Raw genomic sequence first — 16,771 nt, 5'->3', positions numbered from 1 at the left:
AGTATTGAAGACTCTAATCGTAAGGCGAGTACTATTTTAGTAACTACAAGCAGTTTTTTTTTATGAGCTTTTACTTTATCTTTCTTTTCAGTGAAGCAATGATACAATTTTAGCCTTGAAACATCACAAGCTTAAAACTTGCAAAATGTGAACATTTCATATGTTTTTTTACTTCATAAAAAAAACAACCAAACCCTAGCTTGATTTATCGAACTGAATCATGTAAAAGAAAGAAGCTAGAGAAAACTCAAAGCTTGTGATGTTTTCAAGGTTCAAATTCTATCATTGCTTCTCTTTTTCTCTTCATCTTAAAGAGGGATGCGGATATTTGATCAATATTCGTGTGTTTTCAGTAAACTCGAGGCTAAGTAATAGTCTCAAAAATTTGCAAAATATGACACATCAAGTAAGAACTTTTATTTTTGCTTCCTAAAGTTATTTTGGAACAAGTAAATAGAACAATAGTTGTTAAATTATTTTATTCTCACTTGAAATAATAACATAGTACATTGAAATGAAAGGAAAATATCAAAGCAGTGTCAATATAAACTGTTTGGCGTGTTTTCATTGTTGAGTAGATGAAGGAAATATTAGGAAACTTGTCTGAGGTATGTCGTATTTTAGGGGTGAATAAATGGGTGTTTTTATTTGAGTTTCAAAACATTGCTGTTTTTTCTTTGTTTTGTATTCATCCCGCCTCAGGTGCAGTCACCTGTACAATCATCAGCTTTTGCATCAGGAGAAGAGGGAGGAGGACTTCTCTGGAATCTATACCAATCGTTTCTAGAGTTTGCCGTTGTTCCTTTTCCCTTTCCTCTAAGCCCAATACTCGTAAAGTCCTTGCTCAAAGTCCATTTTACTAACTAACTAGCTTGCAATCGATTCACCTCGCGCGGGAACCTGAAAACAGTGTAGGAGCTGCGTAAAGGGCCATCACTTATCCTTTTTTTTTCACTTCCGAACTTCCAGGAGCATCAGAAGGTGCACTGGTAAAAATCTCGGTATTTTCTTTTTATTTATGAATTCCTTTTAGTTACGATGAATCGTAAGTTCACCTACACAAAGGTGATTTACGTTCTCTTTCTTTTTCCGCTGACGTAGTGGACCGTGTGCTCTATTTTGAGCAGAAGTCAACCGGAAGCAGTAAATAAACAATGTAGACATGCGCAGTTAAAACCGGAATCCCACGATTTCCGGGATAAAAGAGTTCATTATTTGGCTACCATACCACTGACAAGGAGCCAAAATGACCTGGGCTCAAGAATGAAGCGTCTAACAAAGCACACTTCCCCTCCTTTCGCCATTGGCAGTCTTCTTGAACATAGGCATCAATTTCTCGTAAAGCTGGTTCTAAACTATAGTTTACTTCTTCATTTTGCTGGAGCGGGGGGTGTAACTTGAGTTTTCTTTATTTACAAATAATATCTTTCTCGGAAAAGTGAAGAATCACAAGCAACTTAGCCTCTGCCCCATTCAGCGACGCTCTTGGACTTAATTCACGAGTAGCTGATCCAGTAACCAACTGTGTAGCAGACAAATGCCACAGGAAAGAGAATCCGTGACACACGATCTATTCGGACTGCGTTATTTTTCCTCTGTTGTATGAGTGATTCCCGTCTCTCTCTCTCCTCCATGTAAGCGATGTCCTCCAATGACAGGGGCAGTGATTGGTCCTTTACTGCCATGTTCATGGTCAGCCCATTAAACTTGTCTTCATCAGGGACTTTTCCCTTTTTGGCTCTAGCTTTTCGCCGGTATGTGTTAAGACATGGCAGTAGTTTGGATGGAAGGGAACGGCATTTCTGCAAGGTGAAGGACTAATATACTTTGGTGCTATTGAATTCTACTAAAAATACTTCATGGCAGAATGTTTCTGTCGGAGACAGTTGCACAACTACAACAAAATCACGCGATCATTAAGGAGGTAACCAGCTATAGGGACATTTATATACAGTTCATTGGTGGTACTATAAACCTCTCTGCCCCGCCGCAAACGTTCTCAATAATTTCAATCTATAAAAAACGGTCTGGGCAAGGTTACTTTCTCAGCAAAAATGGAGTAATGATAGACTGATGCTCAGTCTTTGACTTACTATAATATGGGATCCCATGAGTCAGCCCAATCACGCTTATTCATACAAGAAAAATAAAGAAAACGTAGTTTTGCCTGTCATCAGGCATCGAAGTGAACAGTCCCAGTTGTATAAAACGTGCTTTCTGCTGTGCTATATTTCTTAAATAAAGTAATTTTCGTAATGCAGGGCGAGTTTGTTCTGAACCAATAAAAACAGCAACAACAACAACAACGACAAAAACGTCGACGCCGCTGTCGTTGCCGTTATTGTTTACTTCATCATCTTTGTTAACGTTTGGACTCACCTCACTGTTTTTTTCAAAACTGCTATCTTTCTTAACTGGCCTCGAAAACATCACATACGCAGCCAAGCTCTCAATAACCGAGAGGAAAATAAACGCAAATGATGTAATAAGATACCAATCTACTGCTTTAGCGTAGCTGACTGGCGGCATGGAAGCATTAACAGCCCCAGACAGGAACATGATCGTCAGAATGGTGGTGATTCCGATTGTGAGTCGGTCACCAGCACTCTCTGGGTTCATCCAAAACGCAATCCAGCTTAACAGGACTATCAGGATATCAGGAATGTAAACTTGTAAGACGTAGTAGCCAAGGCGGCGCTGGAACGTATATGAGACAGTTATGGTAGTAAAGTTCACTGGCAAAAAACGAAAAGAATTTGTATAGACGATAATGAAATATGTAGAGGAGGGAAAATTTGTTTATCACCGTTTTCGAAAGCTCTACTTTGAATCGTTTGCTCAATAATTTCGATAGTAGATAGTGTTCTTTGCCCTAAGAGTTCTAACCATTCCCTGAGAGTGACTTATTTCTAATTCATCCTCACTGTATCAATTAATAAGGTCTTGATTGTCAAACACATTCTTCCTGTCATAGGAAAAGTGAATAGAATAGTATGGAGAATTTGCCAGTTTTCAGTGGAGAAACTATGGGTTGAAATAATTTCGACCAGATCTGACTTCTTCAGATCACGTAAACGCTCTAGCAACATTGCGTGACAGGGAGGAAGCTAGAGATGTCTATAAACCGTTTCCTAAAAGAAGAATTGGACAAAATCTCTGATTCATTTTACTCTTCATGATCTTACCACCCGTGTAACTATCCAGGTCAGCAGAAAACATTGCGCCCAGAAACTTGAACTGCGCCATATTAGTGCGACTGACGTGAACATCCCCACTTAACCACTTGAAAATGACGTCACTATCATCATAGGCATCTGGAAAATAAGTGGTTGAGTCACTTGTTTGTCACGTTGATGAGACAGAATTTCTTTGAAATTATCATGACCTTAAAACGTGGTAGATCAATTTAAAATCCCAGACCGTTTCCATAGGACAGTGTCGAAGCATCGAATATACATTGGTAAGCGAGGTTTTCATCATTATTCATAACTTAGGTTTTCTTTTATTTATTTATTTTTTTTTCCTTCAGACGTGAGCATTATAAGACGGTTACATGCTTTTTTGTTCAATCACGTCCCTGTTTAAGAGTTCCAAAATGTGCGCATAGAATGTTACTACGGATTCGATACATGCAAATTTGAATCAAGTCAAAATTGCAGTTTAATAAATGTATGGTATTATTACCAGAAACACCGAAAATATGAAAAATTACTTGCTGATTTTGATTGGTTGTTGCGTATAATATGTGAAATGAAGGGAGTATAAATAATGAGATCATCACATCATAAAGTGGGATACTACTTTTAATGCACTCATCTAGTAACACATCTCATATGAAGTTACAAGAAGATCGACATTCCCTTCGTCCGCGGTTTGCCACTTATTCAATGTTTAAGTTATGGACGGTCATCAGTGAATCAATACTTACAACTTCCAAACTTAAGATGACATGTTTGACTGTCATGGGGGAAACTGCGGAGATCCATCACACATGATGCTGTGAATGAAACCCTGGAAAGAATTTTGATACGAAAATGAATAACTTGGTTACACTACTCATGGTTTTTCTTCATATTCCTCCTTCCCTACTAGACTCTTGGACAGGACTCCTTTATCTGTCCAAAGACCGACCGTCAATTTTTTATTTGTTTTAACTGTTCATCTGCGACCGTGTAAAAAGCTGTCTGTCGTAGATTCATTATTGCCATCCTTGGAAGGGTATATCTATTGCACGAACAGCATCTTTAACTAGGTAGACGCTACGATTCAAAATATACCCTCTACTGTATTCGAGCACTCCATCGGGACTAATGGATACTTTGCTGTGCGTTTCTGCGTCTGGTAACATCAAGTTTGTTAATCGAGCGTTGTAACAATAAGCATCAGGAGTCCACACACGGTTGATGTCAGACCCCTTGAGGGTGATACTACGATTGATTCTCCCTGCCAGTCTTTTATCAGTCCAAATCTGCTTAAAGTAAGAGTACACTTGGAATTCCTAAAAAAGAAAGTCAAGAGAGGTTTTTTCTTTTCCGGTAGATTCAGCAAAGATGGACTGAAGGGTTGTTCTGAAAGCATTAGAGAACTTTTCGTAAAACCAAAATTTAAGTTAACAGAACAGCCAATCAGAAGACAGGAAAATAACTTTAAGAGCCGATGAGAACTCTTAGTGAAAAAAACCAAACCACCTGAAGCGCGGGAAAACGTGGTGACTAAGTCGTGATTGGTTGTGGTTCCGCAGCTGATTGGTTGAGAGAGTAGTGCGAGTTTTCAGGACTAATCATAGCTAAAACAATGAAATCCCGCAACGCTTTTGACAATCAATTGAAAATTGCTTTATTCTTGTAATTTGTCAATGTGTCAGAAGGTTTGATATCGCTGGTTAGCCTACATGATTGGTCATCTGATTTTGCTTATATGGAATCCCTTGTTATTTCTTACCATGTCGGCTTCATGAATATTTCCGAAGGACTCCACGTGAAGTTGTACCGACACTTCGACAGGTAAACCTATAAAAGCATAAGGAAGTATATTTTTTTTTGGTCTTGCGCTAAGGTGATCAACTAATACCGGAACCGAATGATATAAGAGCTAAGTTCCTGTCCGGTTAAGTGTCAAGTTTCCGCTGCTAAACTTACCGACAGCCTCTCGGAGAAACTATGGAAGAAATTTTCATCGGCGCAATTTATTTTTCTTTTATAGGCACTTCTGTTTGCCGAAAACAATAAACAACTAAAGTTAACATCATGTAGAAAGCTTTCAACCCGTCTTGGGGTCTTCGGTTCCCTTATCTATTTCAAAAAGCGAATTTTGTCCGCCGTGTAACACGAGATTTGTCCCAAGCTAATAGCTGTGCCTTGCTCTAGACATGAACGAGTTTTTAAAAAGATTGAAGACTGACCAAAGATACAAGAATTGCCCCAGGCTGCACCTTCAGCAACTCTTACGCTTCCCTCACGCTCTCTGGACGTCTCACGTGCATATATTCATGCTAACCATGAATCAGCTCTTAACTGAAGAAATATATATCCGGAAATACTCTTTCATGTACTAACATAATTAACTAAATTATACTACCTTCAAAGAGTCGAGGTCTCACGGTCTCATCGTAATTAGCAACTAGCGCTTGTTTCACCGAGCTGGACTTGATTTCTCTGATAAGGCTGCGATAATGAAACAAAAATGGATTGGGGCAACTATATAAAATGTAGGTTGATATTCCGTTTATATTCCATTCGCATATATTTTTAAATGGTTAGACGAGAGATCTGATGGACGTTATGCATACTCTATACTGTTGCACAGCGCATTTTGTGTTTGTGCATGGAGTTTTGATAAAAAATCGAAATTAAAAAAACCGACTAGCTATATGTTTGTCTGAACTGTAAGATATAAATGCATTTCCCATAGTTACTCACCACGTTAGGAGGGCGGAGATTCTTAATATCCAGTGAACATTTACGTTTAGAGGAGTCTCTTTCTGCATGGTTGTCAACTGTTAATTACTAAAAAAAAAACGAAACAAAAAAAACCACACGTAAAATCTATTGTAACCGCTAAAAGATGGCCACGGGCGTTCGATAGAAAATGTTGCTTAATAGCAGTTCCATAAACAAAACATTTCTGAAATAAACTTCGGGAGGTAGGCGAGGTGTCGTTTCAGCCATCTTATAAAACTCCTCTTAGATCATATTTTCTCTGCTAAAGAGCCCGGTTTCGAGAAAATGTAAAATACTGAAGCTCATAAATAATAACTAACGATTGAAGTACGGTACAAGTGCAGCATTTCATATCGTGACGAAGATCTTAACAGGTGTTACTAGGGCTCTTGTATTTAAAAACATCCGGCTGGATAACGAATAACAAGGAGTTTTGAAGTATTTTCTAAGTACATAACGTTACTAACCGCACTTTTTGCAATAGTTGGGCTTCAGCGGCGTACTCAACTTTCTTTTAATGCAGTTTTGATTGCACCATGTTTAAATAGAGAGGATATCACTTTTTCTCGATATTTTGCCAATGAATATATTAAAAAAAAACCTACTTGAATTAATGGTGCCTAAGGATAGAAATACACTCAATAGGATTACTACCATACACGAGTATACCACAGGCAAAAAGAATGGAACAGGTGGATATGTTTAATGACGAACTTTGAAAAGTTTGGCAAATAATTTTATTATTCAGAGACTAAGAGTGATGTGTTTGAATTCAGTATAAGCATTCAAGAGGCGCATTTATGCCGATGAACTTCGATGGCGCTATCAAATCTTGACAACAATTTCGCTTTGACTAAGTGTTATCAATTTTTCAGTAAAGCTTTTGCTTCCTTGTGTATTTACTTCGTAAAGGCAAATTTGAGGGTTTTTGAAAAATGCATAATCTATCTGCATATTGCATTCGTACCATGCCACAAATCTCGAAGGAACTTATCTTGTCCTAAAGATGCATTTTCAATTATCATTACTATAACAACAATTTGAGACCGATCCACATTAGTTATGTCGCTGTAAACCACCTTTACATGGGCAACGGTGCAGCGAATGCCATACAACATCATCGCCACAAGTAAAATCAATAAAGCTGAAGTTATAACAATTTCTTTTCAGTTCTGCCATTGTTACGAAAAGCTTCGGTTGGATTAATTATGGCGACATTAAAACACGAGACAGAATGGAGCACAATTTTTGATTAAAATCTCATTCAAGTGCTTGAGGCAGAAAGTTAGTCTGATGTACGCTTACCTTGAGACATTACACATTCACGAGCTCCTCTTAAAGCAAGAATAACGATCTCCGAGCAATTTTAGAGCGATAAAGCAATTTCAATCGATCACGATGGTTTTGCTATCTTGGGGATACCCCTTGCGGTGAAACCTTTTTAAAAACGACGATTACAAAAAGTTTTCCCTCATAAAATGCAAATACAGAAACTGTTATTTCTAAGGGGGCCAGTAACCTCCAGCTGTTACAGCTGAATGGTGTCTTCGCGTGTGGCAGGATTCAGATATTGTCAAATAAAGCAAATCATCAATTTATGTCATATCTTATGAAATTATTTGGACGGCGGTAAACATAAGAATATTGATTATCTTCATGTGGCTTTTTATTCCTTTTAGAAGTTTCTTCTTTATGGGATTATTGTTATGTAAAACTTGGAGGCAATTTGCGATATAGAAATATAAGGTAGTAAATTGTTGATAGGCTTAGCTTACACTTTGTGCCTACTTTTATGAACTGCACTTTCAATGATAGCTTACAGACCGGGTCTTACCCACTCGCTTTAAACCATGTCTACCGAACCACGTTGCATTCTTTTATCTTCAAGACTTCTTTAGTATTTTTCAAGCGTTAAATAGGGCGATGGCAGAGGTGCGACGAAAAATAACGTTAATAACATAAATACAGACGAAAAATAACAATGATTTTTTCCACAGTCCTTTCCCTTTGAAGATGTCACAGTGACTATTTGAGGCTTCTTGTATATCTAACTCTGCTCACAGCCATAATGAATAGAAGATATCGCATCTTATATTCTTTTCTATTTGGTTCTGGATCTCTTGCAGACATACTGTTGACATATCAAGATGATATTAAAAATCTGTTGTAACATTTTTCTTCGATTATATTTACACCGCATTTGAAATAATCAATAGGCTTATCAAATGATTATTTCCTCTTGGAAAAGTATAGTACAAAGTCACAGCTAGTATCAGTATATTTTACTCTCTTTTTAGATTCCACGGATAATTTGTGAATTAATGCCAGCTTTGCCCGTAACTTTGCACGTGATAGCCACTTCGCCTCCAGCACTAACATTACGTAGTTCTAAGTATCACTTGATACATTAAAGTACCACAAGTCGCTTAATACGATATCGCAGCTTGTATTCACTTCTGACGATACTTTCATTATTTCAAGGTAACATTACCACGTATTATTTAAAATCAGCGTAACATCATATTTCTTTGTCAATTAAGCTTGCACTACTTACAATACAAACATTACAAGATGTTAAAATACCAGGCTAGGTTCACTCGGGCTTTGTTGGTATTTATCAATCCTTGGTAATTAACAGTCGCACCGTGGCCTGTAATTTAGATTCTTGATTTCAATAAGCTTATTAAGTATCATTTAAGCAAGTGAATAATAACACCAGTATCCAATGTTGAAGATCAGGAAGACCATCGGAAACAAGGCCCGTGAGAATTTGTCAATTAAATCAGCTGCATCATACAATTTTGGAGACTTTTCGTGACCTAAAAATGAGGTATCTTCCTTCACAATGCCATCGATGTTCGGGAGACATACATGACTTTCCTTATCTTCAATTCGAGTGTCATGTTTTCCGCCATGAAATGTTACTTTAACCGTTGATGGTGACTTTGAATTTGAAGAGTCTTCCTTTTCCTATCGAAACAAGAACACTTCATTGAGCTCATGACGATCTTAATTGATTGATGCACTTGTTGACCTTCACACTTTTTTCGCAAGACGCGTAACACGTATTAACCTAATAACAGCTTACGTTTAAAAGGGGTAGGAGCTTCTTATGAAACTGTGGAGCGCCGTTTGTAAGGCAAATTAAGTCTAGTTTCGAGTAGATTTCTATTTCAAAAATACGTACTATGGCCGAAATTCAACAGCCCACGCATGCCTGCGCTGTACAGGTATAATGTATAAGTGAGAGTTAACATTTAGCATGAATGAGTAAAATATATTCGACCGGTTAGCATCCAAAGTCTCTTCAATTGAAATTCGGACAACTCTTCCTCAAACTAGACATATTTTTAAAGTAAGACGTTGCGTATGATGGTAGAATTGGATGTAGATACAAACCTTTTTCGCCTTTCGTTTGTTAGAGCTTAGCCAAACCACGAACACGATCATGCACTCAACTAGCGACAAGAACGCGAAAGAAAAAGACACCAATAGATACCAGTCCAAAGCCTTGGGATAACTGACTCTTGGCAATGTGCCATTAAGAGAACCAAGAAGAAACATGATGGTTAATATGGTGGTGATTCCCAAAGCCATTCTGTTGCCCATGTCATTTTTATCCATCCAGAAGACAATCCAACTCAGGGCAACAACGCAGATATCTGGAAAGTAGACCTGTATGAGGTAATAGCCCATGCGACGCTTAAAGTAATATGTCACAGTGATGGTAGAGAAGTTTCCTAAAGAAACAGAAAGAGATTCTATGGTTGACGTTTTAACCGTTGTGGAGACTGTAAATTGATCATATTGCTTTGGTCTGTAATATGATTGTGGATTTGGCTGGTTCACTCGTATCCAAGACTAGGATAAATAAGAGGACGAGAAGCACGGTCGGCTTCGTGATCAGACGGAGAAGTCTTGAGAAATAATTCATATCTAATTTTCTTTTCCATTTAACGTTAATCAAATTGATTCACAGATCGATTTCGTACTTATCCACGAAACAATTTTTTTTGCCAACCATAATGTAGAATAATAAAAGTTCGCTGGGCAATGCCAAGGAAAGGTTCGAAGTTATCAACAAAACAGGTGGTTTGAAGTCGTTCGGGCTGTCGACCGAAAGAAACAAATGCCCAGCTCCCTTTGGTTAATTAATCATTAAAATAGAAGTATTTTTAACAGAGAGTCTATAATAAATTGAGACAATTGTTTTTAACCTGTTTTGTACATGTCAAAAGATGACGATAAAGAAGCAATGCGGTAATCAAACTGCGCCATCGACTTGGCTTCCACTTCGACCTCTTGGTATTTCCACTTATAAATAATGTCTTCCGTTGAATAAGCATCTGTATTGAACAGGAGAAATAATTTCAAGAAGTGAACACGAATATTCCGGAGTTGAGTTTCGTTTAATGATTACTCTGAATTTCAAGAGATTACTTAGTCTTCCTGTAGCAACGATCTTCTTCATGACAGTGGGGATGATCTTTTTGAGTTATCTCTTGCGCGGAGAAAGCAGAACCAAGCCTGAGCACCAAACTCCTTTCTTATCAATGTCTTTGAGAAAATTAAATGTGGTACTTACAGCTTCCAATTTTAAGAAAACATTCCTGAGAATCGAATGGAAAATGACGCAGATCCATCTCACAAGATGCCAGGAAAGTCACCCTGGAATGGGAAATCGGAATGTTTTTTTAACTATGTAATTTTTACATAAAAATAATAATAATAATAAAATGCAACGAAATTTTAATGTCGAGCCCAAAAATCTAATGCAGTAAAATACGTTTCGGTTAACTATATCCTTTCGATGAGTACGTGACGAACAGCTTCGCCTACATCAGTGACCGTACTACGACTGATAATTGGATGAGCCCTTCAATGTATGGTTGGGTTTTCTTATCCCTTTGATGTGTCTCAGATATCACAGCTTCATTGTTACCGACTATCACTAGCTTACGCAATGATCAAGTTATTTTCGATGTAATTGGCCATTTAGTTCTTATTTTACCACTACTTCTACAGCATCTGTATTCCTTATTCGACCTTTACACTGACTACTCGCCAGATTTTCTGTCTCTTCCGAAAATTAAATGGTACAAACCCTTTTGTGTAATGAACGTTTCCGTGCACGTCTATTGAAACTTTGCTGTGGACCTCAGAATCTGGCTGCATTAAGTTGGAATCGCGTGCATTATAACAAAAAGGGTCTGGTAACCACATTCGACCGATGGTTTCGCCTTTTATGGTTAGAGTCTTGTTAAGCTTCCCAGAAAGCCTCCCGTCTTTCCATTGCTGTCGTAAATATCCAAACACCTTAAATTCCTGGGAAGGAAATAAGTGAAAGTTTCCGCGCCACTATTACATACATTTTGAAATCACTTGTCACTAGTGATCCAAACAATTTGACGCGCTCTCAGCAATAGGATTTCGAAAAACGCGATGAAATGGTGCATCAACTTTGTGTCCTGCAGTTTTGGTCTGCAACCATACTTTCTGATTTCAGATAAGACTGCATTTGACCATAGTCAATTGATGTAGTTAATGGATGCTTAAATCTCTGTAGGACCTTTTGAAGGGATCATTAAGCTTTTAGATTCACAACGATTACAGTTTCTGTTGAAATTAGCTGTCTAATTCCACCTTGAAAACTTGTGAGACCCTGCATAGTTTGAGCTTGACACCATACCTCAATTCAAAGATGCATGTTAGCTACCAAAAGCCCCTTGGGAGAAGAGTTGAGGAGAATGTATGAACGGGATTTTTGCCATGGAGACCTAAAAATTAAGAACCCTGCAAATACTAACCATATTTACTTCTTGTATATTTCCAAATGATTCAACGTAGAGATCTGCAAAGATCTCGATAGCATCTCCTATGATTCATAACATTTGTATAAAACAAAATACAACAATTATTTTCAGTTATAAACCAGTAAAAAAAACTTTGGGTTTGAATAAAATTGAAATGATTAAACAAATAAACTAACATTAGAAAATAAAAGTTATTATTTAAAAATAGAAATAAATGATTTCTGACAATAAGAAATTTTTGATGTTGGTCTAATCTAGATTTCATTATTCCATAAGTATTAAGAGAAAAAATAATGTTATGGATACGCCTTAAGCTCGTGGTAATTCATAACTCTGGATGGGTTAACCTATAGCCAGTTATTTAGCAGGGATAATAAATCGTTTCTGTCCCTTTATTGCCCAAGATTGGTTTCATTGATTCGAGTTTACCCATACAATGCAGCCGACATAACCAAGCAATCAACAATGCACATGAGCAAAGAGACTCCCAGCGTGCGAGCTTATCCCGGATTTGAATCGCGAACTCAATTACTCAAGAACACATGATTATAATCCCGCTCAGAACTGGAATCTCGATCTTTGATCCCTTGCATTGTCATTATTATTATTCCTATTATCATTGCTATTACTATTATTATTACTACTATTAGTATCGTTATTATTATTACTATAATTATTATTGTTATTTTTAGTCCATAGTGCCATAGAGTCATATAACTCCTCCCAATTTTTAGCCAAAATGAATAAATTGAATCCTAGCATTGACAAGGGTGGTAAATGTTATTATTTCTCTTGAGCGCATCGAGATTGCCTTACCTCCATAACCAGGTCGCACAACTTGATCATAATCAGAAAACAATTTTGCCAGCACTGACCCGGAGACCACGCTTCCATTTTGTTTTGCAGAACTGCTGTGAACACGAACATAGCCATCTTGAGTCTTATAAACAAAATGCAAGTTCGCTACAGGCGCCCTTTAACCCAAATATTTGCTATCTTAATTTTATATTTGTTGTTGTTCTCACAAGCTAGTTCTAGAATTTTTCCTTCTTTCGCCTCTACGTGCTGTTATCAAGGTGAAATAGACAAAATATTTTGTACTCGAGACTATATTAATTCACTAATTTCACAAAATGATCCATCCACGCTTGCCATTCATTGATGCAACGAGCCAACCTCAACCACGATCGCATACCCTTGAACAGATATACTGCTGTGAGGTTTTATGATAGCCATTGATTGCATTTCTGCCTTCATGCTATGAAATGACGGATTACCATATGCATAGACTAAAATGATATATTTTCATACAAAAAGGGAAAAAAAATTCTTAACAAATTTATTCGCTAAATTTCTTTTTTATGGTGTTGCTTAACGGTACGTGTCATCCTCTTAGAATGTTTAACACCTTTTTCACACCGCTTGTGAGATAACTTACAATAATTAGTTGCTACTTGTAAAGGTGGTTATCCCATGACTAGTATACAGACTATTAAAATTCAAGAATGTAGTGTTTACGTGTTATGTAAAAATCTTCTTCAGCTTTTACCGCCTTTCTCGCCTATTTTCGAGAACAAGATTATGCACTTAAGTGTGATTTATACACTTACAATTTTGGATACAGCATAACCAGAAGTACTAAACCAATGAAGCGACAGCATAAAAATTTCTCTTTCTTCAAAACGTTCGTCATTATGGTTTATCATCGAAGCGAAGAAAACTTGCTACCTGCAAAGATTAGCAATTTTTGTCAACCTGCAGCAATCACCTTTGGCGTTTAACTGAATTGAACTATTCAAGAGATGATCAAGTAACAGACTGGATGTTCCATTATGGACTTATTTTTATACAACTTTTTGTGGTACCTCTCAAGATATCGGAGATCCAAGTAGGATAATAAAAAAGCCAATCATGTTTCGCGAATTTTACTCACGTGGACATCGCTTTCGAAGTAGTTTCGTTCCACATGGAAAGAAAACCAACAACAGTGAGACCTGCACGGAAAGATTCCGTCCTCAAACTGAAACACTTCGAGTAACTCCGTTTATTTAGGCTAAAAAATAATTCCTGTCCGGCTAACAACCGCGTTATTCTAGCACTTTTATGGGTGCGATTACGCAGCAGAAGTTATAGCATGGACCAAAAGATAATTAAATTGACTCAAATATCGCAGCAACGATGCTGTTCACTTGTGCCTCGTCGATGACTGGAGATAGCTCTTTAAGTACAAAAATGGTTTTGGTGTATAACTGATAATTTCTTATGACTTCTTAATAGATACCTCTTTTTAACCGAGTTCGATGTCACGGTACCTTACCGTTCGGCCTGAGAACACCAACGTTGGTAAGATATTGATTGAATATTCGGGTTCAGAAGGGGAAGAACTCAGTTCAAACAAACTTTTAATACTGGCGAGGCGATACCGTGAAATACAGCCAGCTTAGTTTACCAATCATAACGCACCTACTAGCTGAGAGGTTGAAATAAATTCATTTTGGTTTTTGTGGTAACAAATGGCACATCACTATTTACATTCAATCTATAGGGATTGATCTGTAGAGATAACTTCCCCCAGAGGAAAAACACCGATAAGAACTCGAGATTTAAATGGATCTCGACTTTGCATTTTTAATTAGCAATTAATTTGCATCATTATTGCTGTCTTCAAGCTAATATCCGTTGAATGCTTATCAAGTATTTTTGTCAAATTAAAGGTGTCGGACGAACCATATGGATCATGAAATAATCTCAATTAAAGACTGTTGCCGACTTGAAGTTTGGAACTCACGACTATCAAAATAAACAGTAAAACAATCACATAGACATAGGCATTTTAAATTCAGACTTGACTCTAAAATAAGGTAACATAAATCCTAATTATTAATTTACCTCTGAACAAATGCTTACTAACCGGCCGATCTCGACATAACTCTTCGTATTTGAGAAGTACCAATAATAAAAAAGGCCAATTACAGTTGCCATGTTATTATTTTGGTCTGGTCCACAAGGAAAGTTTTTTGCTGAATTTCGCTGGTGGTAGACGTTTCAAAAATAATTATGAATTATGAATAACGAATTTTGGAACTTCTTCAGACAGTTGTCGTTAACTTGAATTATTTCTGAAAATCACCATAAATAATTTATTTTGCTCCGATCCAGCTAGGTCGGTAGCATACACTTTTTTTCTTTGGAGGATATTCTCGAAGTCCGAGGCGCTTGCAATTTGAGACCTTAAAAATTGCAAAGTTCCAGTTTGCGAGCTTCAAGTATTGATTTCTCAGTTTTCTTATGAAGAGTTCGAGGCTTTTCCTTAAAAATACATAGATATTGGAAGTTAATCATTGTGCTGAGTTGTGTATTGATGTGAATTGCTATCCATCACCATTGATATGTTCAACGTTTCAAGCCGATAGACTGAGAATTTTCTCGCATCAAATTTGTTGAGTCAGTATTAGCGTAGCACCACAAAAAACTAGTTATCGACATTGAATCGCGGTAGAATTCGAGTAGCTGGGCCTACATAATTAGTTATCTGAACACCACAGGGGTCCTTTCTAACAAAACACATTGGAACTAACTCGAAAGTACATAAATTATGCTTGAAAAAGCATGCATACACCACAGAGTTTCGACCATACCTTTTATAAAATATTTTCATCAAACGCTTCAACTCACCAGATATCCGAGTGCCTCCTACTCAAATGCTCTTACTTGATATTGTAAACATTTATTTATAGGAACGTAGCCAGTTATATTGAGTTGCGAAATTGTGAAAATTTATGCAATTAATGACACACAAGGAAAGCACATTTCTCGACATTTATTAAAAATACATTGGTTCCCATTTCAAGTTGCCAATTAAAATACAAATTGTATACCGCGTCGTTTTTCAGGCTGAATAAATGGTGTTAAGCTATTGAAGCTCTTACATTTGTTTCGCGAGTAAATGCACGAAATTAGAAAGCCAAAAAATTGCTGTAAAAGTTGAAAATCTTATTCTGAAACTGGATATTCACTATTGATGTGGGATGTTTACGAAAGGTTTGGTTGACACTTTTAAGTGTTAAGCTGTTAAGCACAAAACCACTAAAAGTGAATGGATTATGGTATATATCATTGGCTAAAAATAAAAAATGATCCATGAACATATAGTAAAGCATTGGAAGATATCTTAGGGCTCTTGTGACCAGTCTTTAATCATATTTCTGTGAATTTCTCATATTCAGTCTCAGTTTACCTTAGCACTCTAAGCCACATATATCGTGAAGCTTAAAATTATTTATGATTACTTAAAACGATGTTATTGAGGAATTTGTACAATTGAATTGTGGCAAGTGTCTTGCATTTTCGGTTCTATTCTAAGGAAAAAAAGCGTTTGAAAATTTTGAGTATGCCCTTAGGGTAATCGAAGAATGTCATAATTCAAAATAACTTGTCCTAATTATAACAAAATAAAGAAATTGTTTTAGTTTGGACGTCAGTGCCAATGAGGATTTTTACATAAAAATTAATCATGAGTTCTCAAGTTTTGTTTTGTCCAGGATTGTTATTACAGTCGCAACGGAAATGGTAAGTTCTAAATACTTTTTCTACAGTTTTCTTCCTCACGTACAAGTTAATTCTGATGCAGCTGCCTTGCCTTACTCAAGGATAGTCGAATGATATTAACATAATCTTCCTAGCCCTTTTTTTTTTGCATTTTTTTTGCTACATTTTGCTGTGATATAAATTTGTTCATATGGTGCGAAATCGGATACATAAAAGCTTTTTTATTGCAATCTGTTTTAACTAAGAGCAAGATGCTTTTTTTCCCAGCAGTAACTAGAACATTACTTCCCAAAATCTGGGCCAATATGAAAATTAGTTAAAAAATTAATAGGCTGAAAGCATGGGAGGACAATTTGACAGCAAAGACATGTTGTGGTTGTGTTGATTTTAAAAGAGCTTTTCCACCCTCTCCAATCTTTTCTTCTACACGAACAGAGTCGGAGAGTATTTTTCTCCCTTATTAATGTACTA

General features: G+C 36.8%; 2 protein-coding genes across 5 annotated transcripts; both read right to left on the bottom strand.

Annotated features, from left to right (window-relative positions):
* Positions 1-463: 463 nt before the first annotated feature.
* On the bottom strand, positions 464-7,380 carry LOC113686635 (gamma-aminobutyric acid receptor subunit rho-2). 2 transcript variants are annotated; one of them, XM_089207317.1, is made up of 9 exons: positions 7,245-7,380; positions 5,919-6,005; positions 5,578-5,663; positions 4,942-5,009; positions 4,278-4,498; positions 3,929-4,011; positions 3,186-3,314; positions 2,380-2,735; positions 464-1,817 (listed from the first exon to the last, which is right to left on the bottom strand). In XM_089207317.1, the coding sequence occupies exons 2-9, from the start codon at positions 5,984-5,986 to the stop codon at positions 1,497-1,499; spliced, it is 1,332 nt and encodes a 443-aa protein (XP_089063443.1). In that variant the 5' UTR covers positions 5,987-6,005; positions 7,245-7,380; the 3' UTR covers positions 464-1,496. The 2 variants fall into 2 exon arrangements, with proteins under 2 accessions (XP_089063443.1, XP_027060085.2); XM_027204284.2 differs by having other exon boundaries at positions 464-1,802.
* A 989-nt stretch (positions 7,381-8,369) lies between these two features.
* LOC113686580 (gamma-aminobutyric acid receptor subunit rho-3) lies at positions 8,370-15,547 on the bottom strand. 3 transcript variants are annotated; one of them, XM_027204216.2, is made up of 9 exons: positions 15,391-15,547; positions 13,363-13,480; positions 12,569-12,663; positions 11,747-11,814; positions 11,044-11,264; positions 10,525-10,607; positions 10,157-10,285; positions 9,339-9,679; positions 8,370-8,909 (listed from the first exon to the last, which is right to left on the bottom strand). In XM_027204216.2, exons 2-9 carry the CDS (start codon positions 13,443-13,445, stop codon positions 8,634-8,636), a joined length of 1,296 nt encoding a protein of 431 aa, XP_027060017.2. In that variant the 5' UTR covers positions 13,446-13,480; positions 15,391-15,547; the 3' UTR covers positions 8,370-8,633. The 3 variants fall into 3 exon arrangements, with proteins under 3 accessions (XP_027060017.2, XP_027060018.2, XP_089063449.1); XM_027204217.2 differs by having other exon boundaries at positions 15,428-15,535; XM_089207323.1 differs by having other exon boundaries at positions 12,569-12,660; positions 15,428-15,529.
* Positions 15,548-16,771: the final 1,224 nt, after the last annotated feature.

Source organism: Pocillopora damicornis, chromosome 5 (genome assembly GCF_964200805.1).
Source record: "Pocillopora damicornis chromosome 5, jaPocDami1.2, whole genome shotgun sequence".
Classification (NCBI taxonomy): Eukaryota; Metazoa; Cnidaria; class Anthozoa; order Scleractinia; family Pocilloporidae; genus Pocillopora; species Pocillopora damicornis.
The sequence above is the reverse complement of the archived record's forward strand: the minus strand, read 5'-3'. Positions and strand labels throughout refer to the sequence as shown.

Coding starts and splice junctions, on each gene's coding strand:
- LOC113686635 (XM_089207317.1), bottom strand. CDS start 5,986: ATGCAGAAAGAGACTCCTCTAAACGTAAATGTTCACTGGATATTAAGA. Junction 3,315..3,928: donor TCATCTTAAGTTTGGAAGTT/GTAAGTATTGAT, acceptor CTTATTTTCCAG/ATGCCTATGATGATAGTGAC. Junction 1,818..2,379: donor GTTTTGAAAAAAACAGTGAG/GTGAGTCCAAAC, acceptor AAAGTATATTAG/TCCTTCACCTTGCAGAAATG.
- LOC113686580 (XM_027204216.2), bottom strand. CDS start 13,445: ATGACGAACGTTTTGAAGAAAGAGAAATTTTTATGCTGTCGCTTCATT. Junction 11,815..12,568: donor TGTGCGACCTGGTTATGGAG/GTAAGGCAATCT, acceptor TATGAATCATAG/GAGATGCTATCGAGATCTTT. Junction 11,265..11,746: donor ATATACAAGAAGTAAATATG/GTTAGTATTTGC, acceptor TTTCCTTCCCAG/GAATTTAAGGTGTTTGGATA.